This window comes from Octodon degus, unplaced genomic scaffold (assembly GCF_000260255.1).
Source record: "Octodon degus isolate 3935 unplaced genomic scaffold, OctDeg1.0 scaffold00092, whole genome shotgun sequence".
NCBI classification, from domain to species: Eukaryota; Metazoa; Chordata; class Mammalia; order Rodentia; family Octodontidae; genus Octodon; species Octodon degus.
Window position 1 is genome coordinate 4,006,762 of NW_004524668.1, and position 23,712 is coordinate 4,030,473.

A 23,712-nucleotide genomic window follows, 5' to 3' on the forward strand; every position below is an offset into this window, starting at 1 on the left:
GAGCCTCCACGTATAGCACATGGAAACCGTGGCTGGCACACACACTTAGTGCGTGCTTGGGCCTAGAGCGATGGAAAAGAAACAGTAGCCCTGTGACCGGGGAACTGGGACCCTGCACTCCAGAGCAGTGGGTCTTCATCTGGAACGGGCGTGCCGGCCACCCCGTCTGCCTTGCTGCCTCAGTCATCACTATGGGAGGCCAGAAGCTGCTGCTGGGTGCTGACCTGTGTTACTGGCAACTCCCTTGCAATTACGAGGTGTTCTCCATCGGTCTCCCTCTCTGATCTTACCCTTTTTGTCTTTACAGACTCCAGAATTTAGACCAGAGCTGCCAAGGGACATATGTTTGCCAGGCGCATGGACCTTGGGGACAGGCCCAGGCCAGCGCCAGGCTGATTGTCCAAGGTAGGGCGATAGTTTAGGCCTCTGTTAAGAGCAAGAGATAGAAGGGAGAGGGTGCCGGGCTCCAACCAGGTTCCACAGAAAGCCCTTCAGATTACCAGGTATGGTAGCGTACACCCGTAATCCCAGCACTGTAGGAGGCTGAGGCAGGAGAACCGAGAGTTTAAGCCTAGCCTGGGCAACTTAGTGATTTAGCAAGATCCAGTCTCACAAAATAAAAAGGACTGAGGGTGCGGGAGATGCCCGGGCTCAATCTCTAGTATCACACATACACATGCGCGTGCGCGCGCACGCGCACACTAACTTCCTACCACCTCCAACCTCCAGCCCTGCCCTCTGTGCTCATCAACATCCGCACCTCCGTGCAGACCGTGGTGGTCGGCCATTCTGTTGAGTTCGAGTGCCTGGCGCTGGGTGACCCCAAGCCTCAGGTGACGTGGAGCAAAGTTGGAGGGCGCCTGCGGCCTGGCGTCGTGCAGAGCGGAAGTGTCATCAGGATTGCCCACGTGGAGCTGGCCGATGCAGGACAGTACCGCTGCACAGCCACCAATGCTGCGGGCACCACCCAGTCCCATGTGCTGCTGCTCGTGCAAGGTGAAGGCCAGCATGAGGGGACCTCGTGAGGGGACAGGGACACAGGCAGGGGCTCCTCATGCTGCCTTGTCTTCATTGGCCTGCTTTTCTCCTTTCTGCTATTTTGGGGACCCTGAGCTACATGTATACAAAAGCCAGGCTTGCAAGCAGGTGCAGGGACCAGGGGCTCGATCCCCCTGCCTGCTGTGTTGGCCCTGCCTGCAGGGCGCGCTGAGACAGCAACTGAGACTGGGAGTGGTGGCTTGCGCATACAATCCCAGCTCTTGGGAGCTTGGGAGGCTGAAAACGGGTGGATCAGTACGAGTCTGATCTAGTAGTGAGACCCTGAATACCCTACAGACCCTTCCCTAAGATACAAAAATAAATAAATAAATAAATAAAGCCAGACTTTACAGCAAATGGTGGCAGCCAGGAGAAAGAGTGGGTGCTCTGCTTTTAATTCCAGCTACTAGGGGGACTGAGGCAAGAAGATCAAAAGTTTAGCAAGATCCTGTTTCGAAATTCAAAGAGCCAGGATTGTAACTCGGTAGTAGAACACTGGCCTAGCATGCATGAGGTCCTGGGTTCAATCCCTAGCATTGCCAAGAAAAAAAAAAAAAATGTGCAGTGAATTTCTCTGGGGCAGGCTGGGGAGTGCCATGCCACGTGGTGTCCAGAGGAAAACAGGTCTGCAGTCTTCAGAAGGAGAGAGTGCCCATGCTTTCCAGGGAAGACCTGCAGCTCGGTCAGATGGCAGAGATGGAACATGAACACCACCACAAAGGGGCCGGCCAGATAGCTCAACGGATTAAAGCGCCTGCTTAGGCAGATGCAGTGGCTGGAGGTTCCATTCCAGCCTGCTGTGCTGGCCTCACCCCAGGGTGCACTTAGATGGCGATTAAGACTAGGGGTGGTGGCACGCACTTTTAATGCCAGTGCTTGGGAGGCTGAAAACAGGAGGATCACTATGAGTCCGATCTCCATAGTGAGACCCTATAGAACCTGTCTCTACTAAATACATTAAAAAACACTACCATGAAACAAGGACAACAGGCACAGAGTAGACACAAACTGTTTCTCTTTGAGGGCAGTTGCTCCTTTTTATTCCAAACCCTGGGTGACTGACCCCAAGCCTACCCACCTACACTGCCTTAGTTTTCTTGGGTCCCCAGAGGGTAGTGCAGTTTTGCAGCCGGGCATCTGCAGAGGTCTGGGCTGTGAAGTCAAAGTGGCCCTGTCTCTGAGCCCCGACTGCTGGTCCTATTTGTGCGACCTGGAGTGAGCAGCTAAAGATCCCTTGTCTGTGATATGGGCCTGCCTCCAGGGACAGGGTTTAGATGGGCATGGTGGTGGCTGTGATCCCAATGATGGCCTGTGTCCCCTTGCTTTTCAGCCTTGCCCCAGATCTCCGCCCCCGCAGAGGTCCGAGTGCCCGCTGGTTCTGCAGCCGTCTTCCCCTGCATGGTCTCAGGCTACCCAACTCCTGACATCGCCTGGAGCAAGGTACCAGCTGGGTATGGGCCCAGGACGCCTGGCACGGAGCACATGCAGTGTTGGGAATCCAGCCGAGGCTGGGATGGGTGGGTGGCCCTGTGGGAGGTGTGGCCGAGGCCAGGGCCTCAGTGCTGGTGTTTGCAGCTGGATGGCAACCTGCCCCCTGAAAGCCGCCTGGAGAACAACATGCTGATGCTACCCTTGGTCCAGCCACAGGATGCAGGCACCTACGTCTGCACGGCTACCAACCGGCAGGGCAAGGTCAAGGCCTTTGTGCATCTGCAGGTGCCAGGTAGGATAGTGGCCAGCCTTGATTGAATTGGCAGTGCCCACCACTCTGCATGGGGCACCTTCCCTAATGGTGTTCTCTGCTGGCAGAGAGAGTGGTGCCCTACTTCACCCAGACCCCACATTCCTTCCTGCCGCTGCCCACCATCAAGGATGCCTACAGGAAGTTTGAGATCAAGATCACCTTCCGGCCAGACTCAGCTGATGGTGAGCAGCAAAAGAGGAGGGGAGGGAGGGTGGGGGGTGGGAAACTCGTGGATAACCTGTGTGAGCCCCGCGGCCCCATCTCGCCCAGCACCCTCGCCCTCCCTGGTCAGAAGCCTGCAGACAGGGGCCCTCTCACCTCCTCTCTCCTGTCTGCTCTCACCACCCTACCCGGATGACAACCTGGCCCTCCCTGGTGCTGCTGCCTCGGTGCCTCTGTCCCATCTTCCTATCCTGGTCTCTGCTCCTCCCTCCCTCCTCCGCCTGCCATCACTCACCCTTTCCTTTCTCTCTCTCATCTCTTACGGCTCTCTGGCTTTCACTGTCCAGGCCTTCTTCTCTACTCAGGTAAGTCTCTGCCTTCTTCGCCTCCTTTGCCTCCTTCAGGTAGACCCTGGCGTGTGCATGAACCACTTCTGTCTCTGTCTCGGGACTCTCAGCAAGGCCCCTGAGTTCAGAGAGGTCCCTGGCCACCCAAGGTGTGCCCAAGGGAGGGAACCAGGGTTGCAGCAGAAAGACTCAGGAGGCTGAGTCATTCAGAAGGCAGGGGTGACAGGGAGCCTAGGGCTGGAGGGGCCCTCACTGAGCTTTGCCCACCCAGGGATGCTGCTGTACAATGGACAGAAGCGGGGCCCAGGGAGCCCCCCCAACCAAGCCAGCAGGCAGCCTGACTTCATCTCCTTTGGCCTCGTGGGTGGCAGGCCCGAGTTCCGGTGAGACCCTCAACCTCCTTGTCTGAAGGAGAGGGACGGGTGGGGAGCTGGACACACAACATTAGCCAGGTGTACACCTTCCTGGGCTGCGTTGTACAAAGGTGATACTGGAGGAGGGACAAGATGCGGTCATCACCCTTGGCGACCACCCAGTCTGCAAGAGTAGACTCGGCACAGCGGGCTAGGCAGAGGAGAGAGGCACCAACAACTCGGGCCTCTGACGCAGGCCTGATTCATTCATCCATCCAGCACATGGCTACAACATTCCAGGGACCAACACAAGCATCAATAGAACAGGCCAACTTCTGGCCTTGTGGGGTTGTGTCCGGCAGCAGGGGCTTCACACCATAAACAAGGAAAGCAAGGTCATCTCAGAGAGAGGGAAACTGAGGAGCAGCAAAGCCAGTTGGCAGGTGGCAGCACCTCCGAGTCCAGGGTCTTCAAGCCTCACGGGGCAGGGAGGGAAGACCTAGGGAAGAGGCAGGGATGGGTCGGCTTCATTGGGGTGGGTGATACAGGAGGACAGAGCAGGGCCAGGAACTGGACATGGTAACATCCTCTGGCATGCTGGGCCCCTCCTTAACCCATATTATAGCCCCAACATTTACTCTCTTCTGTTCCTGCCCTGCCCCATGGAGCAGGTTTGATGCAGGCTCTGGCATGGCCACCATCCGCCACCCCACACCGCTGGCCCTGGGCCAGTTCCACACGGTCACCCTGCTGCGCAGCCTCACCCAGGGCTCCCTCATTGTGGGCAACCTGGCCCCAGTGAATGGGACATCCCAGGTGAGACTGGACCCTGTCCTCTGTTCCTAGCCCAAGCCAGCCCTGTCCCACCTATCTGTCGTTCCTGACACCCTACTCCACCTCCCCAGGGCAAGTTCCAGGGCTTGGACCTGAATGAAGAGCTGTACCTAGGTGGCTACCCCGACTATGGCGCCATCCCCAAGGCAGGGCTGAGCAGTGGCTTTGTGGGTAAGCCTGCCTCCTTGCCCCTAGCTGAGCTGGGTGGACACTGCAGGGTGTGGGCTGACACCCTGCCCCCACTCATCCACCCACCTGCCCCCTAGGCTGTGTGCGGGAGCTACGTATCCAGGGTGAGGAGATCGTCTTCCACGACCTCAACCTCACGGCGCATGGCATCTCCCACTGCCCCACGTGCCGAGACCGCCCATGCCAGGTGGTCCTTGCCCACACACCCTGCCTGAGCCAAGGCTGGTTCTGGGGGGAATGGAGGGCCAGGTGTTCTTGGCCTAACGTGTGGTGGCTGCTTTGCAGAATGGGGGCCAATGCCAGGACTCGGAGAGCAGCAGCTATGTGTGCATCTGCCCATCCGGCTTCACTGGGAGCCGCTGTGAGCACTCGCAGGCCCTGCACTGCCACCCAGGTATGTCCCCACCCTGCAGCCACTATCTCCCCAGGTGTTGCCCTTTCCTGTGTCACTTCCTCTTGCTGTGGCTGGGGTCCTTCCACACCCCGTCACTCTTACCCAAGGACTGGAGGTTTCCCCACCATGACCAACCAGGCTCTCGCCTCAGCCCAGGGATCTTCCTGCCTTCTGCCCATCTATCCCTCAGGGCATACTGCTGCCCAGTAATAATGTAATAAGCGATATCAGACACACAAGGACTGGGGAGATAGCTCAGCGGCTTATGTGCCTGCCTAGCAAGCGTAAGGTCCTCAGTTTGATCCCCAGTACTAAAAAAAAAAAAAAAAAAAAAAAAAAAGAAAGAAAGAAAGAAAGAAAGAAAGAAAGAGAAGAAAAGAAAAGAACTAACAGACACATGGTCACCCGTCATGCCCCTGGTTGTCCCATGCCTGGCCTCTTGCTTCTCCTGGCACCCCTCCCAGGCTGGCGTAGCCCTAATGGCCATCTGCAGTGGGCGAGGCTTAGGCATCTGAATCACCTCACTGTCCTCTTCACTGGCCCCTGTGCCCCCCAGAGGCTTGTGGACCTGATGCCACCTGTGTGAACCGACCTGACGGTCGAGGCTACACCTGCCGCTGTCACCTGGGTCGCTCAGGGGTGAGGTGTGAGGAAGGTAAGTAGAGTGTGACCTCCAGGGTCTCAGTGACAGCTGGAAAGGCTGGGCAGGGCATTCAGAAGCTGTGATGGACCCGAAAAGTCACAGATTTATTCTGAAGCCAGAAGATCTCAGTCACCTGCCCACCCTCCTGCCACCCTGAATCCCTTATGTGAGGCCCCCTAGGGAGCCCTAGCATGCGGGAGGTACTCATGGCCTGACGTGCAGGGCCAGGCCAGGGGCTCCTGGGCAGTGACAGCTGGCACCCAGCTGGTACCGAATCTCAAAGGGGAATGAGGTGGGCAGGGGTCCCAAAGGAGTCTGAGTAGCGGGGTCTTGCCCAGAGCCCTTCGGCCCCCACTGCCTCTGACTGAGCTGTGCCTGCTGCAGGTGTGACAGTGACCACCCCATCCATGTCGGGCACCGGCTCTTACCTAGCACTCCCTGCCCTCACCAACACACACCACGAGCTACGGCTGGACGTGGAGTTCAAGCCCCTGGAGCCCGATGGCATCCTACTATTCAGTGGAGGGAGGATTGGGCCTGTGGAGGACTTCGTGTCCCTGGCAATGGCTGGCGGCCACCTGGAGTTCCGCTATGAGCTGGGGTCAGGTAGGCACTGGGCACCAGATGCACACCGGTCTCAGGGTGCTCGGCTGTGCCCTCATCAGTTCTCAATCCCCAAGGAGGCACTGAGGGATAAATCCAGCAGCCAAACCCCTTGTAGTCCCTTTTCCCTCCCCGTCCCTATGTGATTGACTAAACTCGGGCCATGAGTCCCTCCCTGGGGAAGTTCCCTGTCTGCTCAAGTTGCTGAGGGAGGGGGTCAGGGCCAGGACCCCCCTCGCCCCCGGGTGCCTGACCCTGCTCCATGCCCCCTTAGGGCTGGCTGTCCTGCGGAGCCCTGAGCCTCTGGCCCTGGGCCGCTGGCACCGAGTGTCTGCAGAGCGTCTGAACAAGGACGGCAGCCTACGGCTGAATGGGGGGCGCCCTGTGCTGCGCTCCTCTCCAGGCAAGAGCCAGGGCCTCAACCTGCACACTCTCCTCTACCTGGGTGGTGTGGAGCCCTCTGTGCCACTGTCTCCAGCCACCAACGTGAGCGCTCACTTCCGTGGCTGTGTGGGCAAGGTGAGTGTCAGGCATTCTGGAGACACTGCAGGGGCTCAGAGGGGGCTGGGACAAACCAACATTGCCTGATGCTTGCTGGGCCCTGGGATCCGCAGCTTCTGACCAACCGTTTCCTCTCTGCAAAGTGGGAACGATGGCGACTCCTCGGCAGAGTGTGCCGAGAGCCGGCGCACAGTAGGCCTGTGCACAACTTCTGCACCGTCCTCCCATGCTCAGGCTCTTGCCCGGGTTCCTGGGTACCCCCACCCTGCCGCATTCTTCTCTGCTGGCACACTGAGCCCCTTGGCGTCCCTGCCCCCACAGGTGTCTGTGAATGGCAAGCGCCTGGACCTCACCTACAGCTTCCTGGGCAGCCAGGGCATCGGGCAGTGCTACGACAGCTCGCCCTGTGAGCGACAGCCGTGCCGCAATGGCGCCACGTGCATGCCCGCTGGCGAGTACGAGTTCCAGTGCCTGTGTCAAGATGGCTTCAAAGGTGTGAGAGCAAAGCTAGCCCAGGCGCGGGGGGATCCTTGCCCACCACACTCCCCATTTCAGAGGCTCAGTACCAGCTGGATGCCAGCTATCACTGCAGAGCTGGCACAAGTGATTGGTGGCACCTCGGGTCCCTGCCCACACACCCACCTCTTCCCTGGCCTACAGGAGACCTCTGTGAGCATGAGGAGAACCCCTGCCAGCTCCGTGAGCCCTGCCTGCATGGGGGCACCTGCCAGGGCACCCACTGCCTCTGTCCCCCTGGCTTCTCTGGCTCACGCTGCCAACAAGGTATCCACGGCCGGCTTCCTCTCACTTCCTTTGGGTGTCCTTGGGCCAGACAAGTTTCCCCAGGGGCCAGAACCCACCAACTGAACTCCCCCTTCCCCACAGGCTCTGAACATGGCACAGCGGAGTCCAGTTGGCACCTTGAGGGCAGTGGGGGCAATGGTACGTACGTGCTGTGGCCCTGTGGCCTCCTCTGCTCCTTGGCCTCAGCCTTCTCCTCTGATTACCCACAGTTTTGCTCTAGCCTCTAAGCAGAAAGGCCTAGATAACGGGCTTGCTGGGTACAGATAGGCAGCAGAAAGAAAAGCACAGCCACACAGATCTGGGTCCTTCCCCAAGCTCACTGCCCAGGTGACCTTGAGTGGTTCTTTGTACCACTCTGACCTCAGTTTCCGCTTATGCCCTCATCCAATCCACAGACACCTACTGTGTGCCCAGCTGTGCCCTGGGAGTAGTAATACAAAATGAAGAAGCAGGCCCCTTGCTCTCAAGGATTCTACTGTCGGTTTAAAAATGAAAGTCACTATGCCAGGGGTAGTGGGGCACGCCCTAATCCCAGCACTTGGGAGGCTGAGGCAGGAGGATTATTTCAAGTTAAAGATCAGCCTGGGCTACAAAGTGAGATCAAGGCCAGTCTGAATTGCATAGTGAGACCCTGTCTCAGACAAAGATAGATAGATAGATGATAGATAGATAGATAGATAGATAGATAGATAGATAGATAGAGGTTGGGGAGGTAGTTGGGAAGGTAAAGGCCCTTCATTCAGTCCCCATTACCACACACATGCACAAAAAGACTGAGGGTGTGGAGTAGGTTGTAGAGTGCTTGCCTAGCATGTATAAGGACCTGGGTTCAATCCCCAATACACAAAAACATATATAAAAGTAACAATGTTTGCTGAACATTTATAGGTGTGAAGCCCTTTATAGGTACATACATCTCATCACTAATACAATAGGAGAGGCCATAATGTAGTGCTTAAGAGCATGGACTCTGAAGCCAGCCTGCCTGGGTTCAAATCTGGGCCTTGGCTGGGGACATAGCTCAGTAAAATAAGCACTTTCCTGGCAAGTGCAGGGTCCTGAGTTCAATCCCTGATAGCACAAAAAAACAAAATCTAGGCCTTGTCACTTATGGTGTGACTCTGGATGAGTCACTTAACCTCTCTGTGCTTCAGTTTTCCAAAGTAATTAAATGAAGATTAAACAGAAGGATTGCACTCCATAAGGCACTCCATAAGGCAACCCTCAGAGGGTTGTTACAAGGGTTCGTTTAAATGAAATGTTTGCAGCCAAGTGAGAAGCTCCCTGCACAGGCATAGAGCAGTACATGGTGTTAGCAGTCACTGAAATGGTTCAGTGGAAAGTGGTTGCATGTCCCCTGCAGCTGGCTGGCCACCCATGGCCACATTGGCCTGTGGGGTGGTTTGTGAGCAGGTGGAGGTGGGGATGGTACAGCCCCACAGTGTGAACATTGGACTGAAAGGCTCTGGTCACAATCCCAGCTTCCCAGTTCCAGAGTACTGCTACTGAGCCTGACTGCCCTGCTGCCTCCTTGAGACAGAGGCAAAGCATGGGCTCTGAACCTGACTGCCAGGCACCAAGTGACGAGCTGTCCCAGCCTGCTGGGGACTCTCAGAGCTAAAACTAAGGGGACATGGCAGATAGAGACAGACAGCTGTGGATCCGATCAACCACATACAGTAAGAGACACAGGATTTCAAAGGAAACCAGTAGACTTGATAATAAAGTTATAAATTTTTTTTTCATTTCTCATATATGTGCTTTATTAGCATAGTAAATAAGTCATGAGCATAAACAATATTTTGAGATACTTGCAATACTACAATGTGCTAGACAAATTCTAGGGACAAAGTCACAATCCCTGCTGCTGCTACTCTGCTTGGTTGCTGACATCCATAATTGAAGGTGCTGCTGAATGTCATTGAAAACTGAGTGGAAATAGACATGCTTTCCAGCCCAAGTTCATGGCCCCAAGCATTCTGTTGGTGGCCCCTTTGGGATAGTACCCAGGGACCACAAGTTCAGGGCCCCCAAAGGGGTGGGGGTGGGGTTCCCTGGGGACCGTGCCTAGGCTGGTGAGATGTCTCACCCTTCCCCCTCCCACAGATGCCCCTGGGCAGTACGGAGCCTATTTCCATGATGGTGGCTTCCTGGCCTTCCCTAGCCACATCTTCTCCAGGAGGTAAGACCGGCCCTGGTTGTAAAGTGTGCGTCCAGGTGTGGGAGGGCAGGAATCTGAGACCTCCATCCATTCACATACCCACTCTCCTGAGCAGCCTGCCTGAAGTGCCCGAGACCATGGAGCTGGAGGTTCGGACTGGCACAGCCAATGGTCTGCTGCTATGGCAGGGCGCGGTGAGTGGACAGCTGGTGTGGGGTGTCGGGATCCCTGGGGCAGAGGGCTGGCCTGTTGATGGCTAGGGCCAGGAGGAGGGAGAGGAAGGTGGAGACTACAGCATCGGGACCTCAGTTCTACAAGCTGGAGAGCTCAGAGAGCCCGTGCTTCCTTGGCAGGAGGTGGGGGAGGCCAGCCGAGGAAAGGACTTCATCAGCCTTGGGCTGCAGGATGGTCACCCTGTCTTCAGGTAGGCCCTGGCACCCTGCCCTTCCTCCCCCTCTTCCTGGCTCCTCCCATGAGAAGCTGCCCCTGCTGGTGCCCCGGCCACACATCCCCCTTGCCACCCCATACCTGCAGTCCTGAACCAACTCATACCTGGTGGACCTCTGTTACTCCAGCTACCAGCTAGGCAGTGGGGAGGCCCGCCTTGTTTCTGAGGACCCTGTCAATGACGGCGAGTGGCACCGGGTGACAGTGCTACGGTGAGAGAACCTGGCGAGGCATCTGGGAAGAAGACTAGGGTCCTGTAGAGGGACAAGATGCCCCCACCACGGGCAGGGACTGGGCACTGAGCTCTGCGAGACAGGACAGGGAGCTGGGGTTGGAGAGTTCCCTGGTCAGAGCAGACAAGGTGGTGGCAGCTCCTAGCTGGGTCTGCAGGGCTAGCCCATCACCCAGGGTGGGAAAAGAAGGACTGTAGGGAGCAGGGCCAGCCCCACTGTCCAGAGTCTCCATGCCAAGGGGATAGAGTCCATGGGTGGGCTGGGAGGACAGGAGTGTGGGATGGGCAGGGTCCTGACCCCACTCCACTGCAGAGAGGGCCGGAGAGGTTCTATCCGGGTTGACAGCGAGGAGCTGGTGAGGGGCCAGTCCCCAGGCCCCAACATCGCGGTCAACACCAAGGGCAGTGTATACATTGGTAAGTCCTGTGCTGGCTTAGGGTGGTCAGGAGCCCACCGAGGGCAGGGAGGTCATGGTGGTCACACAGCTGGCCCTGCCCGGGCCTCTGGCACCCACCAGCACTCTTACTCCCCTGTCCACAGGTGGAGCCCCGGATGTGGCCACACTGACAGGAGGCAGGTTCTCCTCTGGCATCACTGGCTGTATTAGGAACCTGGTGCTGCACTCAGCTGGGCCTGGTGCCCCACCACCCCAGCCCCTGGACCTGCAGCACTATGCCCAGGCTGGGGCCAACACACGTCCCTGCCCCTCATAGGCACCTGCCTGCTCCCTATGGACTCCGGGCTGTGCCCAGCCTGACCGTGTCGAGTATATTATTATTAATATTATTATTATTATTATTATTATGAGTTTTTTGTAAGAAACTGAGGCAATGCCACGCTTTGCTGCTACTGCCCTGGGCTGGACTGGAGGGTGGGCATGCCAGCTTCCCATGTGTGTGGCAAAGCCCTGAGGCTGGTGAACAGGGCAGGTGGGAGGGTCTGATGCCTTGGAAAGCCACCAAGACTTGAGGTCAGGACAGTGGCTGGGTAGGCCCAGGTATATCCCAGGTCCTCCTGCCCTGATGAAGTCCCCAAAGTAGAACACGGCTGCCCCCCTGTGGAAGCCCTTGGGCAGCCCTCCTTCCTGAGGACCAGCTGAGCTCACCACCTGGTGCCCACCAGCTAACTGAATAGGGGGCATCACAGGGCCTTGCCTCCTACCCATGGGCTGGAAAAGTCTTTAGCGTCCCTTGAGGAGCAGAAGGCAGCTCACCCTTCACCCGCCAGCCCCCTCCCAGCCCCCTCCAGCCCCCAACCTCCGCCCAGCACAGGTCACCACTCCTGGCAGAACCCCCATTCCCACCACCTACTGCCCAGGGTCCCGGCCCCCGCTTCTCCCTGAAGCACCCACACCGAGGGCTCAGTCCACACCTGGCCACATCCCTCATTCTTCTGGAGGTGAAGGCCCAGGGACATGGGGGAGCCTGTGGTCAGGAAGAGCCAGTGCCTTCGGGTGGGGAAGCCTGAGAGCCCTGACTGGGAAGAAGTGGGGAGGTGATGACAGCCCGAGGGCCTAGTGGTCCGCCGTCCCCATAATCTGGCACTGGGATGCCAGGCCTCGGGCCCCAGAAGGGACCTTCCTGTGGTCTTTGTCTTGATTCTTCCTAATAAACGGTGCTATCCCCGCCAGGAGTCTGCTGTGCATCTTTGGGACTTGACTCAGTGATCCTGGAGGGCAGGCTGGCCAGGGACACAGCTGGCTGCTGAGGTCTGGGTGTGAAGCCAGGCTCCCATGCCTGTGCTGGGCACAGGGGTCACACTGGCCCCTGATACAGCCAAGTGATGCCCCTGGCACTGCCATGGGACTTGGCACTGTGTACACTTCACTTCCTGCAAGCCTCCCCATGGCCTGAGGCAGGAACTGCCCAACTCACCAGAGGCAGTGTAAGACTCTGAGAACTAAGTGACCTGGGGGAGGCTAGCCCTGGCTCCTTCCGCCAATGCCATGACCTCTCTAGGGATGGCCTCCCTGGTCCTGGAAGGCTGGGCGGTGCCCCCAGAGTCCCCCAGGGGCCACTCGACTAGGACATGGGTAGCAGATCTTCCTGGCTGCCCGGCAGCTGAGGCACAGGCCTCGGGCCCCCAGTTGCCAGACCGCCCAGCCAGAAGAGCAGAGGCGCCAGAGCAGCCCTACAAGGAGGCCAGCTGAGGCCAGAAGCAGCAGGGAAGCCAGTGCCAGAGCATGTAGTCCAGGGCCTGCAGAAGGAAAGAGACCACTCGGCCTCAGCTTGGCCCGGCTCCCATCGCCCAGTCAAGGGGGCGTGAGCTTTCAGTGGGAGGAGAAGAAACGGGTTATCATGAGCCATCTACCTTCCAGAGCTGCGTCCCGTTGGGCACATTCCTGTCCTTCCGGGTGCCTCTTCTGCACCGCACCCCCAAGGAGGCCTGTAGAACTCAGAGTCACAGAGAGAGTCGCAGGCTTGGAGGAGTCATTCACCGTGCTCCCTGCCTGGCTGGGTGGCAGAGAGGGACCTGCAGTAACAGGACCAAGAGGCTGGGAACTGCCCCTCCTGGGCACTTCTGTGTTTGAACTTCACCCTCAGACTTCTCTGCCACTGTTTCCATTTTACACATAAGGGAAGGGAAACACAGAGAGGTAAAATTTCTCACCAAGGTCATATAACTGGAAGTTAGAAGGGATCTGAACCCACCCAGTCCAGATGCAGGTCCTGGGGTTTTTACTGGAACTTCTTTTTTTTTTTTTTTAATTTCAGGCAAGGGTCTACAGGGTCTACAGGGTCTCACTACTAGATCAGACTTGTAGTGATCCGCCTGTGTACAGCCTCCCAAGAGCTGGGATTACAGGTGCGCACCACCACACTCAGTCTCAATTGCCATCGCAGTGCACCCCCGGGGTGGGGCCAGCGTAGTCAGCCTGGGGATCGAACCCCTGGCCCCTGCACTTGCTTGCAGGCACTTTAATCCACAGAGCTATTTGGCTGGTCCTTGGAACTCTTTCTCAAGAAAGGGGACACACACACATTGAGCATTTTCTGTATGCCAAGCCCTCTGCCTACAGTGTTCCATGTACAGTTTATCACACTTTAAAAGTTGAGGGGCGGGCCGGGGAGATGGCTCAGTAGAATAAGCGCTTGCCTGGCAAGCACAAGGGTCTGAGTTCAATCCCCAGTTCCACACACAAAAAAAAGTTGAGGGGCTAGGGATATAATTCAGTGGCACAATGCCTGCCTGGCAAACACAAGACCCTGAGTTCAATTCCCAGTACCAAAAAAATAAAAGTTGAGGTATGTCACCCCATTTTACAGGGAAGGAAACCAAGCCCTATAGAGGCTCACTGTACCACTCATATGATTAGTGTTTCTTAGGAATCTGCCACATACTTGCTCACTAGGGGCCTGAAGGATATTAATGAGTGAGGGATATGAAAATGTCTGTGTAATTCTTGCTTAGTATAGTAAAACAAAACACATTAATTGGGGCCAGGGAGATAGCTCAGCGGCATAAGTGCCTGCTTCGCAAGCACAAGGTCCTGAATTCAATCCTTGGTGCTCCCCCCAACGCACATTAAAAAAACCCACATTAGCATGTCAAATGGGGCCAGCTGTGGTGGCGCTTGCCTATAATCCCAGCACTGGGGAGGCTGAGGCAGGAGGATCACTGAGAGTTTTAGGCTAGGCTAATGTACATAGTTCAAGGCCAGCCCTGAACTACATAATAATACCATCTCTCTCTCTCTCTCTCTCTCTCTCTCACACACACACACACACACACACACACATACCTCCTTCTAAAAAAGGTAGTGCATGGGGCCGGGGAGATGGCTCAGTGGAATAAGTGGTTCCCCAGCAAGCGCAAGGGCCTGAGTTCAATCCTCGGTTCCGGGAAAAAAAAAAAAAAAAAGGTAGTGCATGCCTATAATCCCAGAAAAGAAAAAAAAGAACTTCCAGAACTGGTTCAGAAAGTGGCACAAACAGTGGAAGTAGTATGTTGGGGGCAGGGGGAAGATGTCAAGGTGTCTTTTCCTATCTAAATTTTTAAAATTTTAAGTACTCATATTTTTTGATCACACCAAGCAAGTGGACTCGCACCATGTTTATTTGTTGAGACAGGGTGTAGCTTTTAACTCACTGTGTAGTCCGAGGGGGCCTCAAAGTTGCAGCGGTCCTCCTGCATCAGCCCCTGAGTACTGAGATCACAGGCATCACCACCATACACATGCTCGGCTATTTGTCCTTCTCTAGTCAACTTATTTAGCATTGCTAGGGCCAAGAGATAACTCATGGGACTAAGCACCTACTTAGGCAAGCGGAGCAACTAGGGTTGGAGTCCCCAGCACCACATGCTGAGCTGGTCCTGACCCCGGGCGGGCGTGCTGAGCCCGCAATTGAGTCCGGGCATGGTGGCCCACACCTGTAATCCCAGAGCTGGGGAGGCTGAGACAGGAGGATCGTTACCAGTTTGAGCTGTGTAGTGAGACCTCGTACCAAATACATTTTAAAAAATGGAAAAAGTTCAGCCTAAAGTTTGGAAAACCTTATTCAGTTAGCACTGCTAAGCATGCCCAGCTCCCTTCCTTTTTAAGGGTGACCAATGTTTTATCATTTGGACAGACCAGATTTTATTTATGCATTGAACTGTAGGTGGGCTCTGCATTACCATTTCAATGTAAACAAATTTTTTCCCCTCTTTTTTTTTTTTTTTTTGTCAGAACCGGGGATTGAACTCAGGCTCTTGCACTTGCCAGGGAAGTGCTTAATCCACTGAGCCATCTCCCCAGCCCCTTTTTCCCCTATTTTTGAGACAGGATCTCACTCTGTAGGTTAGGCTGGCCTTGAACTCACTTTGTAGTCCAGGCTGGTCTTTTTTTTTTTTTTTTTTTTTTGCGGTACCAGGGATTGAACTCAGGACCTTGCGCTTGCCAGGCAAGTGCTTATTCTGTCCAGGCTGGATACCTTTCAGTTATCCTCCTGCCTTAGCCTCCCTAGTGCTGGGGGCCATCCTAACATAAAACTTCTGAAAAAGAGTTCAGCAGAGGCCCACTGGGAACAGAAAGAGCACAAGAGCTAGCTCTAAAGAATACCTGGGGCTGGTGAGATGGCTCAGTGGTCTAAAGCACCTACTTAGAACAAACTTAGCAAAGCACAGGGACCGCGGTTCAATCCCCCCAGCACCACATGCCAGAGAGCCCCACCCCTAGGTGGGCTGAGCTGGCCACACACACACACACACACACACACAAATAAATAAATAAATTAAAAATTAAAAATAAAAAAAAATAAATAAAGAACACCTGCATTCCTAGCACTCTGGAGGCTGAAGTAGGATACCCAAGAGCTTGAGGCCAGCCATAGCCAGTCTAGGCTACCTAGTGAGTTCAAGGCCAACTTGAACTACATAGTGAGAGCCTGTCTCAAAAAAGAAATCCTGGGGCCAGGGAAATGGCTCAGTAGAATAAGTGCTTGCCTGGCAAGCGCAAGGGCCTGAGTTCAATCCCCAGTACCACAAAAAAAAAAAAAAAAAAAAAAGAAAAAGGAAAAGAAAAGAAAAATCCTGAGAAATGGCCAGAGCCAAGCGGCGTCTGAAGACCTAACTAGCTGGGCATGAACACACACCTGTGATCCCAGAGCCCCGGCAGAAGGATTTCAAGTTCTTGCTCAGACAGGCCTGGGCCATTTAGCAAATATAAGAAAGGCCTGGGGATGTAACTCAGTACCAAGGGCAGGGGGGAACTGCTCTAAAAAATTAGGGGCTGGCCAAATAACTCAGCGGACAGGACTGCAAGCAGGTACAGGGACCAGGGGTTCGATACCCGGGCCTGCTGTGCCAGCCCTGCCCCGGGGTGTGTTGAGACAAGGTCTCACTATGTCGTTTTTCATTTATTTAGTACACGATCTTGCTATGCAGTTGGGAGTCCTCCTATCTCAGCCTCCCCAGCACTGAGATTACAGATGTGCGCCACCATGCCCGGTTTTGGTGGCTGGCATGGTGTGCCCAGGGTTCCGGAGCCAGCATGGCATGCAGTACTGCAGATCGAACCCAGGTCCTTGCACTTGTCAGGCAGGTCCTTAGACCACCAAGCTATCACCCCAGCCTAATTTTCATTTCTAGTCTTTTAGGGAAGGATCTACAGGGTGTTCAGGGTGTCATTACTAGATCGGACTCATAGTGATCCACCTGTTTACAGCCTCCCAAGAGCTGGGATTACCAGCTCGTGCCACCACGCCCAGTCTCAATTGCCCGTCTCAGGGCACCCTGGGGGCAGGGCCAGCACAGCAGACCCAGGGATTGAACCTCTGGCCCCTGTACCTGCTTACAGGTGCTTTATTCTGCTGAGCTATTTGGCTGGCCCAAATAAATGATTTAAAGAAAAAAAATTTTTAATGAAAGTTATTAGAAGGGGAAAAAAATGAAAAGCTACTTTGGACTTACACATGGAAAATGCACAGAAGCAAGGAGACCAGAAGTCACCAAAATAATCCAGACAGGACTGGCAGCTGTCAGGCCAGTTGGCTGCTGAGCAGCCAGGAGAAGGCTCAGGCTGGGAACCTTCCATAGACTTGGTAGCTTCATTGTGGGCTGAAACTATCAAAGCAGTAGGGGGTAACTCAACCGGTGGGGGTCAGGGCTGCTTATTCAGACAGGGCAGGTGGCACAGGGGTAAGATAAGAGAGATCAGGAGCCAGTTTGGGGCAAGTGAAGTTTGAGAAGTTGCTCACAGCTGTGGCCAGATGCCCAGTGGGCAAGTACAACAAGACAAAAGAAATGAGACCACCAAGAGAATGCTAGTGGATGGACAAAGGGACACAGGCACTGAGCCTCAGGGCACAAAGAACTGAATTTCAGGGAAATAACCAGAAATCTGCAAGAAAACATGGAAGGTAGCTCAGGAGGCAAGTGTGTAGGGTTCTGCTTTTCTGCAGTGAACAACGTGTGCAACCGTACCTAACAGCCCTGCCTCCCTCCAGTCCATTCCTTGTTTTTGCTAAGTTTTGTTTTTCTGGAGTTAGTGGTTTTCACTTTTTTTTTTTTTTTTTTTTTTTTTTTTTTTTTTTTTTTTTTGGTGGAACTGGGGATTGAACTCAGACCCTTGCACTTGACAGGGAAGTGCTTATACTACTGAGTCATCTCCCAGGCCCCGGTTTTCACTTTTTGAGATAAGGTCTCAGTATGCAGTCCAGGCTGGCCTTGTACTTGAAGTGACCCTCCTGCCTCCACCTCCAAGTATTGTTATTACAGATGTCCCCATTATGCCCACTTCCATCCCACTCCTGATTGGGGCTTGAGGAAGAGGAGACATCTCCAGATTCCCAGAAAGGTTTTCTCAGCTGGCCAAATAGCTCAGTGGATTAAAGCACCTGCAAGCAGGTGAAGGGGCCAGGAGTTCAATCCCCAGGGCCTGCTGTGCTGGCCCTGCCCCCAGGCTGTGCTGAGATGGTGAATGAGGCTGGGTGTGGTGGTGCACACTGTAAATAGGAGAATCACTATGAGTCAGATCTAGTAGTGAGATCTTGAACATCCTATACACCCTTCCCTAAAATACAGAAAAAAAAAAAGTTTAAAACTGGGGAGATGGCTCAGAAGAATAAGTGCTTGCCTGGCAAGCACAAGGGCCTGAGTTCAATCCCCGATTCCGCAAAAAAGAAAAAAGAAAGGTTATGTTTTGTTTTGCTTTTTGCAATACTGGGGATTGAATTCACAACCTTGTGACTGCCAGACAAACACTTCTTCTGCTGAGCTATCTCCCCAGCCCTTGGTTTTTTGTTGTTGCTTTGTATTTTTTTTTTTTAAGGGAAGGGTCTACAGGGTATTCAGGGTCTCACTACTAGATCAGACTCGTAGTGACTCCCCTATTTACAACCTCCCAAGAGCTGGGCTTACCACCATGCCCAGTCTCAATTGCTATCTCAGCGCTCCCTGGGGGGGGGGAGCGGCCCTGGCACAGCAGCCTGGGAGATGGAACCCCCAGCTCCTGCGCCTGCTTGCAAGCATTTAATCTGCTGAGCTATTTGGCCAGCCCTTTATTCTGTTTTTGGTATCCGTTTCTGCTCATATTCCTTAGTGGCTCTATAACCCTGAGCAAATCTAGTTCAGCAGCACACCTGCACCAGGTGCCATTAGAGGATGGCTTCTACCACAGCTGGACCAGGTCCATACACATCATTCTAGCGCTGAGTACCCTAAGCCTTGGCTCTTGGTCCAAACCGAATGCCCATCACTGCCCTGTCCCTTTTGTCCCCATGGTAGGCTCCTGCAGCATCATAGTGACTCCCCTTAGCTGTTCAGTAGGGCCCAGGACACACCATCACTGACCTCTGCAGCTGGCTGGTGGCCAGGAGCCCTGGTCGCTGCCATCCCCGCAGTTGTCCATGCCCCAATGGTCACACACCAGGCTTGGGGGGATGCACCTGCCATTCTGACAGCGGAAGTAGGTATCACAGGGTCCTGGGGTAGAATAGGAGATCCTGGGCTGAGGCTCCTGGATGAGCCAGCGACACAACCAGATGTGGGCAGAGGTGGGAAAAGGAGCAGAAGAGGATGCTGGCCAGTGAGCGCGGGGCAGAAGGGTAGGCAGGGGCTTTTTGTTTTGCTTTGTTTCGGTAAGGGTGGGGGATAGGATCTTGCTATGTAGTCCAGGCTGGCCTTGAACTCACAGTGATCCTCCTGCTTCAGCCTTCAGAGTGCTAAGATCACAGGCATGTACCACAACCTCCAGTATACCAGGGCTTTTGAGGGTGGCTCAGGAAGGTGATAAAAATGAAGAGGATACAAGTTCTGGGATGGGGAGGAGCAGTGAAACAGTATAATCCCAGGGAGTAAACACTGTAATTAACTCTTCTGCAAAGACATGAAGACCTTGGGCTGGGGAGACGGCTCAGTGGAATATGCGCTTCCCTGGCAAGGGCCTGAGTTCAATCCCTGGTTCCGCAAAAAAAAAAAAGATAGGAAGACCTGAAGCCCAGGGCAGTGGCACCAGCCCCAGTCAAGCTGTGACACCCAGCTGTGTTGTTGGGGGGGACAGTCTGCACTGAGTGAGCCTGTAATGCTCCTGCCCAGGGTCCAGCTCTGGTCCCCACCCCAATCCCAACCCCAACCCCACCCTGGCCTTGACCTTGGCCCTGGGCAGCACTGAGCACCATCTGCAGAACAGGAGCTCTTGATTGTTTCCTCATGCTCCATCTTCCCGGGAAAGGGATTCCCTCTCATTCGCTGCTCTGTCTACAGCACAGAACAGCACTTCACATAATGCAGGTGCTCAGCTGACAGTGGCAATGCACACAAGTGAAAGCACCACACACTCAAGGCCCAGGGGCTGCAGACAGCTTGGCTTACCCAGAATCCCATGCAGTGGGCAAAGGCTAGGACAACTGGGACTGACCAAAGGCATGGCTCAGGCCAGGCCAATCAAACCATTCTAATTCCTGGCCACAGAAATAGACATCTGACCCACAGAAATAACTAGATTCCACTGCAGGATTTTTGTTGGAACCATAAAATTAGATGCCTTAATCAGGCCTGGGGGTATAGGTCTGTGGGTATATGCCTATAGTCCCTCCCAGCACTCTGTGACTCAAGACAGGAGAATCACAAGGTAGACCCCAGAAGGACACTTTAACAAGATCCTATAAAAAGAAGTCTATAATAACAAAGCTCAAGAATCTGAGATAGGGCCAGCCAGATAGCTCAGCAGACTAAAGCACCTTCTTAGTCAGAGCGCATCGGCTGGGGTTCCATCCCTGGCTCGCCTTGCCTACCCCACCCCTGGGACACCCTGAGATGGGGATTAAGACTGGGTATGGAAGCATGAGCATGTAATCCCAGCACTTGGGAGGCTAAAAACAGGAGAATCACTACAAGTCTGATCTACGTAGTGAGACCCTGCACCAAACACAAAAAAAGAAAAAAACAAAACAAGACAAGAGCCTGAGACAGAAGGAGTGCCTCAAATTCATAACAACCTGGGCTACATAGTAAATTCAAGATCAGCATGAACTACACAGACTGTGTATCCAAAAAAAAAAAGGTCCAGGTGCAGCAATGCACGCTTGTAATCTCAGCACTTGGAAGGCTGAGGCAGAAGGATCACTGAGTTCCAGGCCTGCAGAAACTACATAGTGAGTTCAAGTCCAGCCTGAAGTATATAGCAAGTCCCTGTCTCAAAAACAAAACAAGGGCCAGGGAGATGGCTCAGTAGAATAAGCACTTCCCTGGCAAGCGCAAGGGTTTGAGTTCAATCCCTGATTCCAAAAAAAAAAAAAAAAAAAAAAAAAAAGGCCAGGGAGATAGCTCATGGTTTAAGCACCTGTCTGGCAAGTGCAAGGTCCCAAGTTCGATCCCCAGTCCAAAAATTAAAAAAATTCAGACCATGTAGGCATAATTCCCAGGAGGAAGCCAGTAAGTCTTAAGGAGATTCAACACCCACCATGGAGCTGTTGTGCAATCCAGCACTTGGGAAGTTAAGGCTGTGAGTTCAAGACCAGCGTGGGTACTGAGTGAGCTCAAGGCCAGCCTGAATTGCTTAGCAAGACTCTTAAATAAAAAAAAAGAAAAGTGGTGATTGAACTTGTGCTTTTGGAATCTTCTGGGCTTTGGGAGTTCACCTGCTCACCATGGCAGGAGATCCTTCTGATGTGACAAGTATCCCAGTCTTGGGGACCTGTTTGGGCGACAGTCCTGCAGAGCCTAGCTGCATGACGCTGTCACTCCTGTATCAGACCCAGCCCCTTCACTTAGGAGCAAAGGGGCTCGGGCACCGTACCAACTAGCCTATTTTCCTCTCTGCTACCCAAGGGAACCAACCCCAGCTAACAGAATCGCTGTGCACCCAAGGGCTGGTGAATGCTTCATACCCAGCCATTCAAGTCCTGCCTGCCTGGGGGGGCTTCGGTTGCTCCCCTCCCAGAGCCCTGTGCCCTTCTGCATAGGGCGTAAGTGCTGCGCTTTCCTGGTGTGCAGTGTGCCAGGTGTGTGCAAGGCAAGCGGTGAGTGAGGTGAGTTGTATGTGGCTTGTGTGGATGCGAGGTGCACACGTGTGTGGGAGTGCGTATGTGTGCGCACGCGGGCTGGGGGGCCGCATTCTGGTACACACATCCACATCCGTGGAATCAGTCTTCAGGGCACTGGCTCTTTGGATCCGAAGGTCCCTCACCCTGACCCCCAACCCTGCTCCTGGGTGCACCTCCTCCTCCTCTGGCTTGCAGCGGCCCCTGGGCTGCGCCCACACCCACGCCCACCTCAGACTCCAGCCCAACCCACCCAAGTGAAAAGAGGTGACTTCACCCACGAAGTCCACACGGGGGTGGCGGCCTCTGGTGACCAGGCGAAGGCCTAGGAAGCGTCCGGAGGAGGTCACGGAGGCCGGAATGGTCAGACCACAGAGAGGCGCTCCCAGGGGTCGTGGCGCCCCGGGCGGGCCCTCGTAGAGCTGCAGGTAGGAGCCTGGGGCACAGGGGTGGGAGGGTGCCGGGGTGGAGGCGTCGGGCGGGGGCTTGGGCGCCGCCTTGGTCAGGCTGTAGACCAGGAAGAAGCGGAACTGGAAGCGGATCCTGTTGCCCGGGGCTGCCGCCTGCAGCCAGAGCCCGCAATCCGTGTCTGGAGCCACGAAGTAGAACCTGCGCGAGGCCGCGTGGGAGCGCAGGAGCAGCCCGGCGCCCTGCCACGTCTGCCCGCACAGCTGCGTCAGGTCGGCTGCGGAAAGTGGGGGCGGTCACGAGCGACTCCAGGCGTGACCCACCCTGCCCCCAGGGACCCCGACCCACCCGAGCCTGCCCTCCTTAATCTCCCCTTCATCTGAGCTGCTTAGTTCCCAAGGGCTAATTGGTGGAGTTCCCTTTACTTCCTGCTTCTGTCTAGTCGTGGTAAAATGGGGGCCATTAAGCAACTTCAGAATGTTTGTAGTTAATGATTTAATTGTATTCAGGCAACAACCCCTTACTCAAAAGCCCTGGGTGAGGTGGTGGCGCTGGTCTGTAATCTGAGCATGCGAGGAGGTTGAGGAAGGAAGAGCTCAAATTCAAGAGCCATGTGAACAATGTAATCTGTAAAATTAGTCTTCAGGGGGCCAGGGAGATGGCTCAGTGGAATAAGCGCTTCCCTGGCAAGTGCAAGGGCCTGAGTGCAACCCCTGGTTCCGCCAAAAACAAAAAAATTAAAGAAAAAAAATTGAAGAAAATGTTACATTAAAAAAATTAGGCCACAACACTCCAACCAGCCAAAAGTGCTCTGAAGGCATTAGAGAAAAAAAAATAACAAAAAAACCCATTATTCCTTGGGGCTGGGGAGATGGCTCAATGGAATAAGCGCTTCCTTGGCAAGAGCAAGGGCCTGAGTTCAATCCCCGGTTCCTCAAAAAAAAAAAAAAAAAAGAAAGTACACAGCTTATATCAGACTTTTGGGCTGGTGAGATGGCTCAGTGGTCTAAAGCACCTACTTAGAACGAGCTTAACAAAGCAGAGGGACCGCGGTTCAATCCCCCAGCACCACATGCCAGCCAGCCCTGCCCCCTGGTGGGCTGAGCTGGCCCCACACACATACACACACACAAATAAATTAATTAATTAAAAAAAAAAAAACCAGATGCAACATAGCATATGAAGTAAAATTAAAAAAAAATTAGGGAAAAAAGGGGGGGCTGGGGAGATGACTCAGTGGAATAAGTGCTTCCTTGGCAAGCACAAGGACCTGAGTTCAATCCCCAGTTAAAAAAAAAAAAAAAAAAAAATTAAGTGCCCAGGAGATGGCTCAGTAGGATAAGCACTTGCCTGGCAAGCACAAGGGCCTGAGTTCAACCCCCAGTTCCCCTCAAAAAAAAAAAAAAAAATTAGTCTTCAGATTTAGTCATCCTTAGTGTGGTGTGTGGGGGAAGGTATGGCACACCCCTAAAGAGATAATGGGAACTCTCAAAAGGGTGACACCCCAAGGGCCCATCCCTGACTGCCTGTCCTATTTCCTTCTACCTCAACTGTCTGTAATACTGGGTTCCGTCCCCTTTGTGTATGGGGAGGGGCTGTGTATTTTGGGATCTCTAGATTGTAGAACTATGATGTATGTGGATTATATTAAGTTACACCCCAAATGGAAACACGCTCTGGAGCAACTGTGTGAGCCTTTCGCCAAGTGGAGCAAATAGAAACAATAAGCAATCTCCTGTGAGTCTGAGGGCTGTTGCCAATAAAACAAATGTTGCTTTTGCTAGCGAGCTCACTGCTTCTTAGAATTGCTCCCAAATGACTCTCGAGACTACACAGGTTGGCATGGGGCCTGGTGTTTAAGGAGTCTTACAGAAGTGTCAGTGACTACTA

The 23,712-nt window shown here is 54.2% G+C and overlaps 2 protein-coding genes across 13 annotated transcripts in view; one reads left to right on the top strand and one right to left on the bottom strand.

The window, feature by feature from the left end:
• Positions 1-12,080, top strand: part of Hspg2 (heparan sulfate proteoglycan 2) — a 99,869-nt gene extending 87,789 nt beyond the window's left edge. For 9 of the 12 annotated variants that reach the window (XM_023722506.1, XM_023722508.1, XM_023722507.1 and 6 more), the window contains 23 exons: positions 308-405; positions 730-996; positions 2,369-2,478; positions 2,614-2,761; positions 2,848-2,964; positions 3,292-3,309; positions 3,563-3,674; positions 4,316-4,460; positions 4,550-4,649; positions 4,745-4,854; positions 4,953-5,061; positions 5,618-5,716; positions 6,089-6,310; positions 6,582-6,826; positions 7,130-7,301; positions 7,469-7,591; positions 7,694-7,750; positions 9,719-9,794; positions 9,889-9,967; positions 10,127-10,197; positions 10,349-10,432; positions 10,766-10,869; positions 10,994-12,080. In XM_023722506.1, the coding sequence (XP_023578274.1) occupies positions 308-405; positions 730-996; positions 2,369-2,478; positions 2,614-2,761; positions 2,848-2,964; positions 3,292-3,309; positions 3,563-3,674; positions 4,316-4,460; positions 4,550-4,649; positions 4,745-4,854; positions 4,953-5,061; positions 5,618-5,716; positions 6,089-6,310; positions 6,582-6,826; positions 7,130-7,301; positions 7,469-7,591; positions 7,694-7,750; positions 9,719-9,794; positions 9,889-9,967; positions 10,127-10,197; positions 10,349-10,432; positions 10,766-10,869; positions 10,994-11,166 (2,839 nt within the window). In that variant the 3' untranslated portion in view covers positions 11,167-12,080. The remainder of the gene's footprint in view (positions 1-307; positions 406-729; positions 997-2,368; positions 2,479-2,613; positions 2,762-2,847; positions 2,965-3,291; positions 3,310-3,562; positions 3,675-4,315; positions 4,461-4,549; positions 4,650-4,744; positions 4,855-4,952; positions 5,062-5,617; positions 5,717-6,088; positions 6,311-6,581; positions 6,827-7,129; positions 7,302-7,468; positions 7,592-7,693; positions 7,751-9,718; positions 9,795-9,888; positions 9,968-10,126; positions 10,198-10,348; positions 10,433-10,765; positions 10,870-10,993) is intronic. The other 3 variants (XM_023722509.1, XM_023722516.1, XM_023722517.1) reach the window with 1 other exon arrangement.
• Positions 12,081-12,407: 327 nt separating this feature from the next.
• Ldlrad2 (low density lipoprotein receptor class A domain containing 2) overlaps positions 12,408-23,712 on the bottom strand; it is a 44,048-nt gene continuing 32,743 nt past the window's right edge. Inside the window, exons 4-7 of the mRNA XM_004637745.2 lie at positions 21,668-22,099; positions 18,725-18,856; positions 12,764-12,925; positions 12,408-12,649 (exon numbers count right to left, since the gene is read on the bottom strand). Coding sequence (XP_004637802.1) covers positions 12,408-12,649; positions 12,764-12,925; positions 18,725-18,856; positions 21,668-22,099 — 968 coding nt within the window. The remainder of the gene's footprint in view (positions 12,650-12,763; positions 12,926-18,724; positions 18,857-21,667; positions 22,100-23,712) is intronic.